Below are 16,059 nucleotides of genomic sequence, written 5' to 3' on the forward strand. Positions count from 1 at the left end.
ACCTCCTCTCGTCGCTTTTAGAAATAGATGCACTCAAACAAGTCAGGTAAACATCCAAACCCATTTATTAAAAACAAATTAGTCATATTTAACTTTTTGGAATATAACAGCAATTATATACAAAATACAAATGTCATAGTCACTCAGTCATAGTAATCAGTCTGCTAAATGCATAAATGTAATGTAAATGTAATCAAAACTGCGATAGCTCTATTAAACTGAGGTTAACTGAAATTTGAATAATCTGATTTGAGGTTAAGATGACACAACTGGATACATGTAGTGATAAATCTCTTACTATAATCTCTTATACTGAGAGATTTACATATGGTGACCTGGAGCTTGTGAATCAAAACAATCAAAAATGTTCCTTCTCCTTCGCCTTCATCTCCAAGCAGTTCTGACACTCGCATGCTGATTTAACCAACAGAATACAGGAAATTGAAACGCTGGTCTCCTCCCCCAGGCTCTCAGTACACTGCGTTTCTGATAGTGATGTGCTGAGCTTTCTCTATCTTGAAGTCGACGATCCCTAAAAAGAGAGACAGAGGTCGCAAAAGTAACTAAACCAGATGGACCATCTTGGTTCAAAGTATGTGAAGTGTGTGTGTGTGTGAGAGTATGTGTGTGTGAGTCCATGTGTGTGTGTGTGTGTGTGAGAGAGTATGTGTGTGAGTCCATGTGTGTGTGTGTGTGTGTGTGTGTGATTGCTCCATCCATGGCTGTGTTCTTACCGTGACTTAGAGCAGCACTGTTGGAGGACAGCTGCCAGTATCTCCGATCTGTCTGCCTGGCGTTCTCCTTGTTCACCACACTCAGGAAGGGCCCCCACAGGCTGTCCTCCTTCTTAAACCTGCAGGACAGGGGCCCCAGGTGGGCGGGGGAGGCGGGGGAGGGGGACAAGGGACAGGAACCATCAGGTTCTGCTTCTTCAAGTTGACAAGTTACTTCGCAGCCCTGACCCTGTGTGTTGCTGTCATTGTCCTGGGTTGAAGGATCTGACAAGGATATACATTTTAAATTTTTACAATCGTCTCTCATCTCCAACTACGAATCAAGGTACACAAAAGATATATATTTAAAAAATAAAAATAGAAAAAAAGGTGTTTGACTGACGTGAAGTCTTGGTTCTTCTGCTGGAGGAGTTCCAGGGCGTCGAGCAGGGAGGATCCGGCCGGGACGTCCACCTGGAAGATAGTGGCGGCCCCGTTGGACTTCACCACCTCCACCTGCAGCCCCACCTGGGCGCGGCTGGGCAGCACCACCACAGGTTCCCTAGGCTCCAGCACCAGGCTGCCTGCAGGGGGAAACCCAAAGAGAGAGATTCAGAAAATTCCGTAACCTAACTTAAAACTAAATTTGCCTTTGTATTGTAATGTAAACAATGTAATGTTTTCATTAAGCACGTACAATTTCATCCTTCAGGAGGATATATATATATATATATATATATATGTTCGACTTTGTCATCCCAAGCGACGTACTGATGGGGGTACAATTGCTCTAACCACTGAGCTGATCTTTGTGCATGGAAGTGTTCCTGTGCTCACCGTCCTCGTCGCGGCACTGCTTGTCCTTCACCTGCAGGTAGGAGGTGTGCTGGAGGGCGGGCAGGGTCTGGGACACGGCCATGGGGTTGGAGTAGGATCCCCCCCGGGCGTCTGACCTCATGGCAGTCATGGACGCAGCGCACTCCTCTACCTGGCTGCCCATCGCCAGAAGGGCCTGTGACGCACAGTCGACACACACAACACAAACGCCTCAGGGTTAGTGTCAGGGTTTAGGAAATTCTATTTCCTGAAATTCTATTTCCTGAAATTCTATTTCCTGAAATTCTATTTCCTGAAATTCTATTTCTTCGATAGTCACATGTGTAGGTCATGAAGAGATCTTATTCATGAATAAATCATACTTTGAAACGTGATAGTGTTTTGATTTAGCACACGCTTTTTTCCAAAGCGATGGACAAGGGAGGTGGTTAGATAAACCTGGGACCTCTAGATCTGCAGACAGATGCTCCAACCATCGAGCTGCACACTCACACATCATCGTTACTCCAGTCTGGAGAGAGGAAGTGTCCGCATGGTTACCTGTACTGCCAGGCCTGTGCTGTACTCGTTACCAATGTGACCATCAGCCCGTCTGGAGGTGAGGAGCTTGTTTCTGATGGTGGCCAGGGCTTGATCCAGCGAGGCCTGATCCGGCAGCCCAGCGTTCTTCACGCACTGCAACGCCATCCCAGCCATGGCCAAACTGTCTGGAGAGACAGAACCAAGCGACAGCCATCTTTTATATACTGTATACAGTATGTGATTGTATTTTGTTTTTCACGCTCTATTGGACAGTTTCAAGTGACATGTGACAGGAAAGGCAGGGAGAGAGGCATTGTGGGAAGGCCTCAGACTACATGGTACTCACAGTTATTACTGTGAGTATTACTGCTCTCTTACCGAACAGTTACAGACGAAACTTCCAGCTGGGAGAGACACGTTTAAGGCGGTATCCTCGGTCACACTCACCGATACAGTCGAAGTCGCCATTTTTGATGTGGCCGTGCTCCACGGCCTTGATGAGCTTGTTGCTGACGTGCGCGTTGACGCGGACCCCGCTCACACACAGAGCTAGCACGCCCAGAGAGTACTGATAGTAGGTCGTCAAGGGACGATGGCTGACTAAGGAACAGAGGAGGCATCGCTAAAGAAGTTATTGTAAGTTCCAAGTCCCAGTTATCGTAGCAACAGTGTCTTACAGTCATGGTAGTTATTCCTAGTTGGCTTGTTTAGGATTGCATTGCCCTTTAAATAATGTGATAATGATAATGTATTCATTTAGCGGACGCTTTTATTCCAGAACAACAAACAGGTGGGTGTTCTTCTCGATCTGCAATCTAACACTGAGCACTCACAGGCGATGTGTTCCTTCTCCTGCTCCATTTGTCTCTTCAGGTGAGTCAGCAGAGTCTCGCTCTTCTGGCTGAGCGTGAAGGTCAGGGAGTTCAGGTCGTAGCAGGAGGCCTTCAGGGCCAGCACGTAGAGGGCCAGCCGTCCAGACACAGCCTGGCCCCTAGACAGAGAGCTGGGGGAGCAAGAACCTAAGAGTGACTAATCTGTTTCATGTGAAATAATACAGCACAACGATAATCCATATTCCAGAAACGCTATTAAAAAAATGTGAAGGGTTCTGCGCTCAAAGTGTTCCCTTGATACGAAACGACGAGGCGTTGGACTAGGTGTACGCGTACCTCTCGATGTCGTCGTGTAGCCGTGTTTTCAGCGCATTGAGGTGTTTACTCTCTTTGTCGAGGTTGTGATGAGTGGACAGTCGTAGGGCCAGGTGCACACTGGGATTGGGGAGGGCGACCTGGTCCTCCAGAGAGCGAAGCAGTTTCTTATTCAGAGACAGGAGCAGCTCACTGTGATCTGACTCGGCAGTTTCTGGACAAACATCACATTCAGTTAACTTCCCATGTAATACTTCACATATCACCAAACAGATAGCGCTCTTGGAAATGTGCCTAGAAAAACGTTTTGTCAATGGCGACAAAACTGACTGACACCATATAAAAATGACTCGCACTGTGTCATCAAGGTCAGTACAACAGGCCACATTTCTCTGCTGTATCAGCAGTAACACACTAACCCAAAGACAGGAGACACAGACCTCAGCAACTTAATAACCAAAAAGTATAGTTTCCACACACCAGACAGTTTTCATTGTCCTCGATGGTATTTACACAGTGCATGGATTATACGCACTGTTACTGAAGTTACTTTTAAATCTTTCAGACAGATATAAAAGAGTTGTCCTTAAACATATGCTTTGAGAGTTATTTTAAGAGGGGATCAGCGTTTAGTTTAAACGTTTGAACAAATACGCTATTACTCAATCACTGACAAACAGCGAGTCAGGTTACATGTCTCAGTACTTTCCCAGGGTCACTTGCATCACATTGGAAGCGGTTAAGGGTCAGTTAGGCTATGGAACAACAGGCAGACAATGTCCTACCAGTCAGAATAAGATAATTACCACATGGTTTGCTGCTAGCCAGTGCCAATAACCCACTCAAGATGTACAGGACATACATTCTGAAAAATCTACGAGAACCTGGAGAAAAAAAAATGTGATTAAAATATTGATCGTAAACATGATATACATGTATTATACCTCGTGTTGGTTTTGATAACAAAACAATGCCAACCAACCTTGCAATGTCCGCGAGCTGCTTCTGCACAAGCTGCAGCGATGAAAGTAACCTTGCGGAGGTAGTCAAGTTGACTGAGTTAAATGTAGGGACAACCCAATAAAACAAGTTTGAACGACCTGATGTTGACATAGCTTTTTAGGTCATATGACCTGTCACCTGACACGGCAGAAGTGTAGACCCCTTTAAAACAGCTGTATCAAGCATCATTAAATGAATACTTTTCACGGGGTTGGGCTAAGTGCTTTAAAAAACAAAGGCGCATTTCCACGAGAATATTTTTATTTTACAACCAAGAATAATAAGCTAGTTGCTTTCATACGATACGTTTTTGTGTCTAAACTACAAGACCCAGTAACGCCATGTGACTTTTGCGGTATTTTCTAGAATCTAGAATGTGTGATGACGACGTTTTCCTGCGACTCAACTTGACACAACCCTCTACTAAGCTTCACTGTCTGAACCGACGTGTACGCGATAACGTTACCCATTCACTTAAGTAATCAGCCCCAAAATTATCACATAAATGACTTTGCAACCGTGGAAAACAATGGCGGTAAATGAACGGAGCGACAACAGATAAACGGCCTACAGGTGAGTTCGCAGTATTGAATCCGAGATCAACAGGGCTCAAGTCAGACACAACAACAACAATCAGGGGGCGGGTCAAGTTGGAAAACTCGCTGGCCACACTTATTTTTCCGAAATATTTGCCTTAGCCACAACCCTTGAATAGGTACAGTCATTTACGTTGAATATCTATGCCTTACTGCTGCTAAAAAGCGAGTCGATACTGGTAGTATAGCTATAGTCTAGCTATACCAGCTAGCTAAAGTTAGCTGAAGTTGTTTTGTCTAATAAGTTATCACGATAAGTGTCAAGTCCCTCGTATCAAATGACAATGCATGCTTAACGTTACAGACGAACCATATGAATGCAATATAATATATTTTGTTATGTTTTTGTATAATCTTTATACATCTGCTTCATGTGTCCCTTGTCATTCTAGAACATTTGAGCATCTTATCTTGCTCCCATCGCCCCGCTCTCCGTCCGGCCCTCCGCCGTGCAGTCTAGCTTGAAGCTCAATGCATCACCACCCCAGTCAGATGAGCAGCGAATTGGGGTTTCTGCCTGCGATGTACCCATTCCCATGCCATACTAGCATTCCCCAAACGTCGGGGTTCAACATCAGCCCAGCGAGCACTTCTCACTCACTGCTGGCTCTACCCCCTGCCAACACGTAAGCGTCGGTTATTTAACGAACGTTTAGCGTTAACTTTGACTTTACGTTTTACTTACACGGTGTTGTTTACTTTCAAACATGTTGGAGGCTGAATGTTTTACTCAGATTTGTAGTGTTGGTTCAAGTACAAAAAACTAAATATGTTGTCTCAGGAGCTGGGAGAGACGTTGCCTACGGAAGCACAGGAGAAGATCAGATGATGAGTGAGAATTTCTTTTTTTTAAGCACCAATCCTATTTAATGTGGTCTTTGTTTTAAAAAAAGAAGAAAAAAACACATACAATATTTTCTGTCTCTAAATTTAGCACATGCTTTTATCCAAAGCGATGTACAAATAGTGCATGTGTGTTCGCGTGTGTGTGCACCCACAGAGGATGCAGTGCCAAGCGAAGGAGACTGACGATGGGAAGTGACCCTGGAGACTCCAGCCCCAGCATGTGTCAGAGCTGGCCTCCAGGGTCACCGGGCCCAGCCTGTCCTCTGCCCGGGCCAGCCAGCCCTGCCCCGCCCCAGCCCTGCCCGGCCCCGGTCCAGCCCCTCCTACTGCAGGGCCTGGCAGGGGCGCCCCAGCCCCGCCAGGAGACAGAGGGCTTCCTCATGGAGGTGGAGGCTGCCCAGAGGAGACTACAGGAGATTGAAGAGAGGTGAGTGAAGAAAAAAGATTAAATTGAGTTTAGAGGGCAAGCTTAAATCAAGTTAGTCATAGCAACCAGTTATATTTATATTTCATCCATTTAGCAGACGCTTTTATCCACAGCTGAGGATGGGGCCGTTAAATATGATTTTCTTGATAAAAAAGTGTGTGTGTGTGTGAGGGGACGACATATTTGCAGTTTAAAAGAAGTGCTATGTATAACGAAATCTTTACCCTTCAAAGACAATAACAGAAACCACAGAGCAGCAGCATGTCAGTTCTGGCGCTGTGTGGTACAGTGTTGCTGTGTAACCTGTGCTGTCCTGTGTGGTAGTGTTGCTGTGTAACCTGTGTTGTCCTGTGTGGTACAGTGTTGCTGTGTAACCTGTGCTGTCCTGTGTGGTACAGTGTTGCTGTGTAACCTGTGCTGTCCTGTGTGACCGCAGGATAACCCTGGAAGACGATGATGAGGACGAGGACCTGGACGTGGACTCTCTGCCCAGGCGTCCGGTGCTGGTGATGTCAGACAGCCTGAAGCTGGGGCTGCAACGCGGCATCACAGACATCCTCCCCCACACGGTGGCACAGTCTGTGTGAGTCTCTCCCCCTCCTCCCCCCTCCTCCTCTTCCCCCCTCCTCCTGACCCCTCCTCCCCCCTGTCTGTGTGAGTCTCCCTGGGGAGCTGCACGTGCTCGCTAACGGCTTCCCTGTTTCCTCTTCCTCTGCTGTTTCCTCCAGGAGCCACTCGTGCATGGAGCTGGTGGTGTGGCGCCCTCCGGAGGACACTCTCTCCCGGAGGTTCAGGGGCACCCTGCAGAGGCAGCAGCGCAAGCAGCAGCAGCAGGCAGCCAGCCGGCCGCCCCCGGCCCCCAGCCCCCTTCCCAGCCTCCCCGGCCCCCTCACACCCAAAGGCCCCCGAGGGGGGCCTTACCCACCCCCGGGGGGCAGCTCTGGAGAAGAGGACATGGAGCTGTAGAGACGGTCGCCCCCCTGACGCCGTGAGCTTCAGCCTGGAATGAATGGGTTGGACGTCGCTATGTTACTGTTGCCAGGGGGACAGATTTAGACCAAGGCCCGGTTGCTGGTCAGCGTGTCGGTGGTGTCGGGTTCCTGGTTTTGTGCTCGTTTGGCCAAAATTAATGCCAAGTTTGCATTGCAATCAGTTGTTGGTACAATCACTCGGTGCTCGTCTTTGGAGATGTCTTCTAACTCGGATCCAGAGGGGGGTGCGTTTTAGGGCATGACATCGAGAAGGGACCAGAAAGATTTAGTTTTTTTTCTCCAGCTATGTCTGTGTTAACAGTCAGTACCAGTACATGTGTAAGATTTCAGACTTTCCAACGGACTGTGTGACCTTGCCATAGCCTCAATATCCTTGAAGGAAACCGACACTTAGCAAATGTTGTGTGTTCATATCGCCATTTACTCATAATTACACAACATGCAGGAGTAGTGGGTTGTATTTAGCCAGATCTTTGGTGTCTAGAGACGAATGAAACGGCTTTTTTACTTAGTTTGAAGGCAGACAGCTTGAGCTTCTTTCTTTTTTTTGTCAGAGTTGCATTTTGACAATTCAATTCTGGTTTAGTCCAGTTTTTTCCCCACATGATTTGAAAGCATGTGAGCTTGCTGTTCGACCGTTACCTGTCGTCGTGTTCCTTTAGATGGGGGGAAAACAGTTGACACTTCCTTCGTTTTGGTGAAAATGAAATTGTGGATATTCACAGTCGTACAGTTTGATTGTATTCTCCTGACATGCATCTTGATAGAAACATTGAGTGCTACTACTTTGTATCTGTTTCTAAATAAAGACTGTCGCTGAAGATGTGACTCTCTTTTATTTGAATTACAAAGTAAAAAAAAAAAAAACACTGTTTAATGGTCAAATCCACACAATATGAAGTTAGGATTTATAACAGAACTGTAGAAACACTGGAAGTGAATCTTACAAAAGACAACGTGCCTGTTCAGAGGGCTTCCCTCCCTGCCACTGACCTCCTGACCACTGTGTCATCTCTGTGGTATGCAGCAACCAGATCACTCATTCACCCACGCCCTGTCCCCAACCTTGAGCCCTGCAGTAAAACCAAACTGCTTGGCTGAGAAAAGGGACGACTTGACGAGCAGTACTGTCAACAGTGTCACTGTGACCTGCCAGTCGTTAAGCAGTTACGAAATCTGCTCAGGCTACGGGAGAGCGATCGAGTGACACTCATTAAAGGACACGAAAGTCCTTTAATGACTTCTTGTCATGCGTACGTGGTGCCTGGTCGAGGAGTCAGCTCTGGGTCGCTCTGGACGACGAGGGGCTCCAGAACCCAACGCCGTGCTGCGATGGTGCGATCTGAATGCAAGACGAAAAAAACACACTCATCCAGAGACGACACAGGTCCACACATTCAGATGTGTGTGATCGTCCCCTTCTACTGCATGGTTAGTAAATCTGCTTTCGGCTGAATCGGACCACCCACCGTCTCCAGGTAGGACCCTGCCAGGTCCCGCGGGGCCCTGCTGAGGTAGCCCTTGCTGGGGGGCGAGGGGCTGCAGGCCTGGGCCTGGTTCTCAGCCCGGAGCTGCTGGACCCGGCCCTGGAGGTGCCGCAGAAGCTTGAGAGAGGCCAGGTCTGGGGGGGAGGCCCCAGGGGGGAGGGGGGGAGAGGAGGGGGGGAACCTGGGCCCCAGCTGGTCCAGAGTCCTCTGTTTCTCCTCTCGGGCCTTGGGGGCCTTCCTACGACACACACACACACACACATCACAGGATGTCTCACACACACACACACACATCACAGGATGTTTCTCACACACACATCACAGGACGTCACAGACACACACACACACAACTACCTAAGGGACACGTATGCACCAGTGGCAGAAATGTCGAGCATAAAGGTTAGTCAGTAAAGCAGAATCTAGGCATGGTCAAACTAGACTAGGTTTGGCTAGTCTAAACAGGCTGAAACCAGTTACCTCCCCTTCAACAACCGTGCCTTGCACCTGTGGAGATGCAAACACAACCGACTCAATGGAATTTGAAAAACGATACATATACTATATTGTATATTTCTAGATAATCTATATACAGTAAACAGGTCGTTTCTTTATGATGAGGAATACGACAACGTTGGTCTGAAAAGTGCCATTGCACACTGTAATAACTCTACATGTGAGTGTAGTATTCTTGTTATTCGATTTTTTAATTGAGTTGGACTTGTTTCTTATAGTATAAATGACTTGTGACTTAATTTAAATAAACAACACATTATTAAAATATATATATATATCCAGGCAGTCAAATGTCCTTGTTTTAAGCATGAGTAAGCTCACAACTAATATTTCTAATTTTGACAGGCTGTTTTTGCCGTGCAGTGCAGTGCGTTACCTCTCCAGTTCGGAGGTGAGCTCCTGCTCAAACTTGCAGGCCAGACGAGCGCTGGTCTGCTCCTTCCACTGACCCATGTTCATCTGGACCTGCCTGAGCTCCTGGTCTTTATCCTGCAACTGCTTGCGCAGGGACCATGCCACGCCCCCCTCCACGCCCCCCTCGCCTCCCCCTTGCTGGGCCCGGGTCACTCTGCTCAGCTCCTCGATGTGCTCCTGTGAAGAACACACGACACACACACACAGACACACACACACACACACATGTGAATGCACACGCACACCACAAGAATCCGTCCACACGTGCAGCACCGTGGAGGGTGGTATTGTGTGAGCGTGGTTCTGAAGAACATCGTGATGTGCGTACCTGGATGAGTCTCTCCTTCAGCGAGTCCAGCGCCTGTTCTCTCTCCATCTCCAGCTGTTCTCTCTGCAAACGCAACTCTCGCTCCTACAGAAGAAGAAAAAAAACACTCCATACGTGTGTTCAAGAAGAAGATCAATTAGCAGACACTAGTATCCAAGTTGACGTACAAACAACCCCAGTACAAGAAGAAGAAGCTGTCAGAGACCTTGTCTCTGCTGAGGTGCTGGGCACTGCGTCTCTGGAAGGACATCTCCTGCTGCAGCTGAACCCTGAGCGCCCGCAAGGTCTGGATGGCCTGGGCCACCGTAGGACTGAGGGAGAAACACAGCACAGTAGAGGAACTGCAAGGTATTTACATTTACATTTAGTCATTTAGCAGACGCTCTTATCCAAAACGACTTACAGTAAGTACAGGGACATTCCCCCGAGGCAAGTAGGGTGAAGTGCCTTGCCAAAGGACACAACGTCATTTTGCATGGCCAGGAATCAAACTGGCAACCTTCAGATTACTAGCCCGATTCCCTAACCGCTCAGCCACCTGACTCCCTTCATCCATGCATGAGTTGCAGCCCTGCATGTCCACATGTGCTTGATGGCGCTCTCGCCGCTCAAACACGCCGCTCGAACCAGCGACCTTCTGATTACTAGTGTATTATTTATTTGTGTGTTTGTATGTGTGCATGTTTGTACCAGTGAGGGGGCTCGTCGGGGCTCCCGGGGGCCCCGCTGTCCTCCAGCAGCAGCTGCAGGTGTCCACACTCGGCCCCCAGCTCCTGGCCCCAGCGCCTGGCCTGCTGCTCCAGCCTGGCTGTCCTCTCCTCTGCCCCCGCCTCCCTGCCAGCCAGCTGGCTCCTCAGCCTCCCCGCCTCCTCCTCCGCCCTCCAGGCCCTCTGCTCCAGCCGTGACTCCTCCTCCCGTCTCTCCTGCAACCACAGCCTGCCCCGTCACCTCACAAACACAAACTACAGCCTGTGTATGTTTAGCTGTACTTTTCTGTGATGTTAAGGAGGGGATTTGAACCCGCGATCACTTGATCTGCAGTTGAATGCTCTAACAACAGTTACAGTTGTTAACAGGACAGTATACTGGTTATGTTGTGAAACGGTGTGTGTCTGTATGTGTGTGTGTGTGTGTGTCTGTGTGTGTGTGAATGTGTGTGTGTGTGACCTGTTCCATGCGTGTGCACAGTCTCTGCAGCTCAGCCTGGTGCTCGTCTCCCAGGGTGCGGTGCAGCGCGGCCTGCACGGACACCAGCGCCCCCTGGTGGCCACATGCCTCACGCTCCAGCTCCTGCAGCCTCTGAGGGGACCGAGAGAGGGAAGGGGAGGGAGAGAGAGGGATGGGGGGAGGGAGAGAGAGGGATGGGGGGAGGGAGAGAGAGAGAGAGAGAGAGAGAGAGAGAGAGAGAGGGAAGGGGAGGGAGAGAGGTATGGGGAGGGGAGGGAGTGAGAGAGAGAGAAAGAGAGAGGGATGGGGAGGGAGAGAGAGAGAGAGGTATGGGGAGGGAGAGAGAGAGAGAGAGAGAGAGAGAGAGAGAGAGAGAGAGAGAGAGAGAGAGAGGGATGGGGAGGGAGAGAGAGAGAGAGGCGGGGATGGGAAATGACTGGTTTGACTGTGTGTGGTCCTGGTGATGATCCTCTGCAGGGTGGGGGGGTCAGGGGTCAGGGCTGCTCTCACCTGCTGCAGCTCCAGCACCGTGTTCTGCAGACCCAGAGCGTGTCTCCTCTCCCTCTCCGTCTCTGCCCCGGCTCTCTCCAGAGCCTCCCTGTGCTGGTCCTCCAGCATCCCAGCATGCACCTTCACCGCCTGCTCCTTCTCCTCCTCCCCCCACCTCCTCTGCTGCTCCACGGCGTCCTCCACCTGCAGGCAGCGGCTCACGTCACCACCCACCTCCACCCACCTCCACCCACCTCCACCCACCTCCACCCACCTCCACCCACCTCCACCCACCTCCACCCGCCTCCAGCGCAGTGGGGAGGACGGAGCGATGGCCGTTGAGCCTACCGTCTTTTGGGCTGTAGCGTGGAGCTCCTCCTCGCGCCTCTTCACCACCTCCTTCTGCTCCTCCAGAGCCTTCCTCAGCTCTCTCCCCTCCTCCTCCTTGAGCTGGGCGAGGGCAGAGAAACATGAAACACTGTTTATTTATCTATGAAACCACCTGCTGACGTATGTTTGAGCCTGACCCTGTATGACCCTGTCTGACCCTGTGTGACCCTGTGTGACCCTGTGTGACCCTGTATGACCCTGTCTGACCCTGTGTGACCCTGTATGACCCTGTCTGACCCTGTGTGACCCTGTCTGACCCTGTGTGACCCTGTATGACCCTGTCTGACCCTGTGTGACCCTGTGTGACCCTGTGTGACCCACTCACCTGGATGCGTGTCTGCACGTACTCAAGTTGCTGTGTGTGAGACCGAGCCTGTTCCAGCAGAGCTGCAGCTGTCTCTGCCTCGGCCTGCCTCTGAACCTGGACACAGGAGAGCCCCCCCCCCCCCCTCAGTGTGGCCTCCCTCCAGTTCTCACCCACAAAAACAACATGGATTTTTTCGTAAATATCACTTGACCTTTAAAGGAGATCCAACAGTTTCTCTCACCTGCTGAACCTCCTCCTCGTGGACGACAGACAGCTCTTCTTTCTGCTGCTGCAGTTCTCGCCGCTGACACGAACACAAACACGCATCAAACCTCTTTCTCTTCCACCTCAGACCAGCTCACATCTGAGTTCTCCCAGTACCACCACCCCCTCACCCCTCCCTCACTCACCCCCTGGAGGAGTGCCTGCTCCTGGGCCTCTCTCAGGGCGGCGAGGTGCTGGTCCTCCCGGCTCTGGATCTCCCCGCGCAGGCCCTCCCTCTCCTCCTCCAGGGCGCTCCTCTCCTCCTGGAGACCCAGCAGCCGCAGCTCCTTCTGGGCTAGGATCTTCTCCAGAGCCCCCAGCCTGGCCTCCCTCTCCCCCAGTTCCCTCCTCAGCCCGCTGACCTGCAGCTCCACAGCCTGGGGGGAGGAGAGGAGAGAGGGACCGAGGTAGCGAGAGAGACTGGAGAGGAGGAGAGACAGAGAGAGGTAGAGCGGAGGGAGGTGTGGATGGGGAGGAGAGGTGGGTACCTCCAGACTGTGTCTCTCCTCCTCCAGCCTGACACAGCGGCTCCTCAGAAGTCTCTCTTCGTCCGTCACACGCTGGAGCTCCTCACGAGCCTCCTCCAGCTGCTGCTCCGCCCGCACGCACACACACACACACAGACACACACACACACTCATTGAAGTGTTCAACCAGTAGGTAATACATCCTCCACTGTGTTCTATGGTCTTCTCTAAGGACGGTGGTTCTACGTTACCTCTTGTAAAGAGTCCAGTCTGATCCTTGACCTCCGCTGCTCTGTAAAGAGCTCAGTCTTGGCGCCGTCCAGCTGCCTCTCCATCTCCTCTCTCTCCAGCAGAGACACGCTCACTCCTGAACGCCTCAGGCTCTACAGGGAGACACACAAAGAGGACACTGTCAGCGCGGTATTTACATTTAGTCATTTAGCAGACGCTCTTATCCAGAGCGACTTACAGTAAGTACAGGGACATTCCCCCGAGGCAAGCAGGGTGAAGTGCCTTGCCCAAGGACACAACGTCAGTTGGCATGACCGGGAATTGAACTGGCAACCTTCGGATTACTAGCCCGATTCCTTCACCGCTCAGCCATCTGACTCCCTAAATATACGGGTATAGTGAACTGAGGTTTAGGTTGGCTGAGGGGCATTTCTATGGGCGTATGTGAAGCCCTGTGGGACACAGCTGGGAAAAAGTGTTTTACTCAAACATTCTGATTTGACTAAAATGTGTTGAGTGGAGGACGGTGTGTGGTACCCTCTCCAGGCTCACCTCCTCCAATCGCAGATGCTCCAGCTCCTGCAAGGCATGCTGGGACACGAGCATGAGAGGTCGGGCAGGATAGGGTGGTCGTCATGCAGGGGCGGGGACACAGGAGAGAGATACCATGTCATGTTGGTAACAAAGTTAATAACATGATGAGGAACGCACTCATCGCACGTGTGATGAGTGCGGGGGAGTCAGGTGGCTGAGCGGTGAGGGAATCGGGCTAGTAATCCGAAGGTTGCCAGTTCGATTCCCGGTCATGCCAACTGACGTTGTTTCCTTGGGCAAGGCACTTCACCCTACTTGCCTCGGGGGAATGTCCCTGTACTTACTGTAAGTCGCTCTGGATAAGAGCGTCTGCTAAATGACTAAATGTAAATGTAAATAAGAGCGTCTGCTAAATGACTAAATGTAAATGTAAATAAGAGCGTCTGCTAAATGACTAAATGTAAATGTAAATAAGAGCGTCTGCTAAATGACTAAATGTAAATGTAAATAAGAGCGTCTGCTAAGTGACTAAATGTAAATGTAAATAAGAGCGTCTGCTAAGTGACTAAATGTAAATGTAAATAAGAGCGTCTGCTAAATGACTAAATGTAAATGTAAATAAGAGCGTCTGCTAAATGACTAAATGTAAATGTAAATAAGAGCGTCTGCTAAATGACTAAATGTAAATGTAAATAAGAGCGTCTGCTAAGTGACTAAATGTAAATGTAAATAAGAGCGTCTGCTAAATGACTAAATGTAAATGTAAATAAGAGCGTCTGCTAAATGACTAAATGTAAATGTAAATAAGAGCGTCTGCTAAATGACTAAATGTAAATGTAAATAAGAGCGTCTGCTAAATGACTAAATGTAAATGTAAATAAGAGCGTCTGCTAAATGACTAAATGTAAATGTAAATAAGAGCGTCTGCTAAATTACTAAATGTAAATAAGAGCGTCTGCTAAATGACTAAATGTAAATGTAAATAAGAGCGTCTGCTAAATGACTAAATGTAAATGTAAATAAGAGCGTCTGCTAAATGACTAAATGTAAATGTAAATAAGAGCGTCTGCTAAATGACTAAATGTAAATGTAAATAAGAGCGTCTGCTAAATGACTAAATGTAAATGTAAATAAGAGCGTCTGCTAAATGACTAAATGTAAATGTAAATAAGAGCGTCTGCTAAATGACTAAATGTAAATGTAAATAAGAGCGTCTGCTAAATGACTAAATGTAAATGTAAATAAGAGCGTCTGCTAAAATGACTAAATGTAAATGTAAATAAGAGCGTCTGCTAAATGACTAAATGTAAATGTAAATAAGAGCGTCTGCTAAATGACTAAATGTAAATGTAAATAAGAGCGTCTGCTAAATGACTAAATGTAAATGTAAATAAGAGCGTCTGCTAAATGACTAAATGTAAATGTAAATAAGAGCGTCTGCTAAATGACTAAATGTAAATGTAAATAAGAGCGTCTGCTAAATGACTAAATGTAAATGTAAATAAGAGCGTCTGCTAAATGACTAAATGTAAATGTAAATAAGAGCGTCTGCTAAATGACTAAATGTAAATGTAAATAAGAGCGTCTGCTAAATGACTAAATGTAAATGTAAATAAGAGCGTCTGCTAAATGACTAAATGTAAATGTAAATAAGAGCGTCTGCTAAATGACTAAATGTAAATGTAAATAAGAGCGTCTGCTAAATGACTAAATGTAAATGTAAATAAGAGCGTCTGCTAAATGACTAAATGTAAATGTAAATAAGAGCGTCTGCTAAATGACTAAATGTAAATGTAAACGTGACAAAGTACCTCCCGTTTGTGTAGCAGGTCAGAGAGGGAATGTTCCATCTCACACATCTGAGCTCTCTTCAACCTCAGTCTCTCCTCCTCCTCGTCACAGTCCTACACACACACACACACACACTTTACATTTGATATTATGTTCATTTTGGAAGGTGCTTTTATTAAAGGAAAGGAAAGTACAGCAGAAGATCATGGATCTTGGAAATGCACGACAGTATGACAGTATTTCACACTCACAAACTAGGAGGAATATGGAAGGATTGATGTGTTTACCTGTCGGAGCTTGGCTAGCTCGTCCGACTTGTCATCCCTTCGTCTCCTCCTCCGCCAGCGAACACCGGCATCCGTGTCTTCATCCTCCTCGTCATCATCCTCATCACCCACGTACCTGCCACCACACAGAAGGCAAGTGGCGGGATGAAGATAGGACCAAGGTCGCGCTAACAAACACCTGGACAATCCTTTTTATTGATAGTCTTTCCTTGGTCACCAACTGAACATCATCACAACAATAAGGTGAGCCACAAGGCCCAGTTTGAGCAGCATCGTGTCACCTGGGAGTGTTTCTGGGAGTGTTTCT

At 48.5% G+C, this 16,059-nt stretch overlaps 3 protein-coding genes and 1 long non-coding RNA gene across 5 annotated transcripts; 1 reads left to right on the forward strand and 3 right to left on the reverse strand.

Annotated features, from left to right (window-relative positions):
- Positions 1–48: 48 nt before the first annotated feature.
- Positions 49–4,318, reverse strand: tcn2 (transcobalamin II). Of its 2 annotated transcripts, none has more exons than XM_067228012.1 (10): positions 4,200–4,318; positions 4,027–4,100; positions 3,242–3,434; positions 2,906–3,075; positions 2,520–2,672; positions 2,091–2,257; positions 1,551–1,725; positions 1,117–1,297; positions 735–853; positions 49–532 (listed from the first exon to the last, which is right to left on the reverse strand). In XM_067228012.1, exons 2-10 carry the CDS (start codon positions 4,082–4,084, stop codon positions 471–473), a joined length of 1,278 nt encoding a protein of 425 aa, XP_067084113.1. In that variant the 5' UTR covers positions 4,085–4,100; positions 4,200–4,318; the 3' UTR covers positions 49–470. The 2 variants fall into 2 exon arrangements, with proteins under 2 accessions (XP_067084113.1, XP_067084114.1); XM_067228013.1 differs by having other exon boundaries at positions 4,027–4,104; positions 4,203–4,262.
- Positions 4,319–4,641: 323 nt separating this feature from the next.
- On the forward strand, positions 4,642–7,904 carry ccdc117 (coiled-coil domain containing 117). Its single transcript, XM_067228022.1, has 6 exons — positions 4,642–4,795; positions 5,211–5,444; positions 5,600–5,650; positions 5,819–6,091; positions 6,528–6,674; positions 6,820–7,904. Exons 2-6 carry the CDS (start codon positions 5,290–5,292, stop codon positions 7,055–7,057), a joined length of 864 nt encoding a protein of 287 aa, XP_067084123.1. The 5' UTR covers positions 4,642–4,795; positions 5,211–5,289; the 3' UTR covers positions 7,058–7,904.
- A 435-nt stretch (positions 7,905–8,339) lies between these two features.
- Positions 8,340–9,585, reverse strand: si:ch211-102c2.8 (uncharacterized). The gene is made up of 3 exons (XM_067228024.1): positions 9,460–9,585; positions 8,553–8,808; positions 8,340–8,425 (listed from the first exon to the last, which is right to left on the reverse strand). Exons 1-3 carry the CDS (start codon positions 9,540–9,542, stop codon positions 8,360–8,362), a joined length of 405 nt encoding a protein of 134 aa, XP_067084125.1. The 5' UTR covers positions 9,543–9,585; the 3' UTR covers positions 8,340–8,359.
- A 34-nt stretch (positions 9,586–9,619) lies between these two features.
- On the reverse strand, positions 9,620–10,575 carry LOC136932478 (uncharacterized). The gene is made up of 4 exons (XR_010874747.1): positions 10,516–10,575; positions 10,031–10,136; positions 9,826–9,909; positions 9,620–9,674 (listed from the first exon to the last, which is right to left on the reverse strand). It is a non-coding gene; the product is annotated as an uncharacterized lncRNA (long non-coding RNA).
- Between the last annotated feature and the right edge of the window lie 5,484 nt (positions 10,576–16,059).

The sequence above is a fragment of the Osmerus mordax genome, chromosome 24 (genome assembly GCF_038355195.1).
Source record: "Osmerus mordax isolate fOsmMor3 chromosome 24, fOsmMor3.pri, whole genome shotgun sequence".
Classification (NCBI taxonomy): Eukaryota; Metazoa; Chordata; class Actinopteri; order Osmeriformes; family Osmeridae; genus Osmerus; species Osmerus mordax.

Bases quoted from the DNA above. Each gene is read 5' to 3' on its own strand.
- tcn2 (XM_067228012.1), bottom strand. From the start codon at position 4,084: ATGTATGTCCTGTACATCTTGAGTGGGTTATTGGCACTGGCTAGCAGC. The intron at 1,726-2,090 runs GTAACCATGCGG...TGTGCGTCACAG, and splicing joins GCACAGGCCTGGCAGTACAG to GCCCTTCTGGCGATGGGCAG. The intron at 533-734 runs GTAAGAACACAG...CTCTCTTTTTAG, and splicing joins CAGTGCTGCTCTAAGTCACG to GGATCGTCGACTTCAAGATA.
- ccdc117 (XM_067228022.1), top strand. From the start codon at position 5,290: ATGCATCACCACCCCAGTCAGATGAGCAGCGAATTGGGGTTTCTGCCT. The intron at 6,092-6,527 runs GTGAGTGAAGAA...GTGTGACCGCAG, and splicing joins CTACAGGAGATTGAAGAGAG to GATAACCCTGGAAGACGATG. The intron at 6,675-6,819 runs GTGAGTCTCTCC...TGTTTCCTCCAG, and splicing joins CACACGGTGGCACAGTCTGT to GAGCCACTCGTGCATGGAGC.
- si:ch211-102c2.8 (XM_067228024.1), bottom strand. From the start codon at position 9,542: ATGAACATGGGTCAGTGGAAGGAGCAGACCAGCGCTCGTCTGGCCTGC. The intron at 8,809-9,459 runs GTAACGCACTGC...TGTGTGTCGTAG, and splicing joins CTCACCTCCGAACTGGAGAG to GAAGGCCCCCAAGGCCCGAG. The intron at 8,426-8,552 runs GTGGGTGGTCCG...TCTTGCATTCAG, and splicing joins CAGGGTCCTACCTGGAGACG to ATCGCACCATCGCAGCACGG.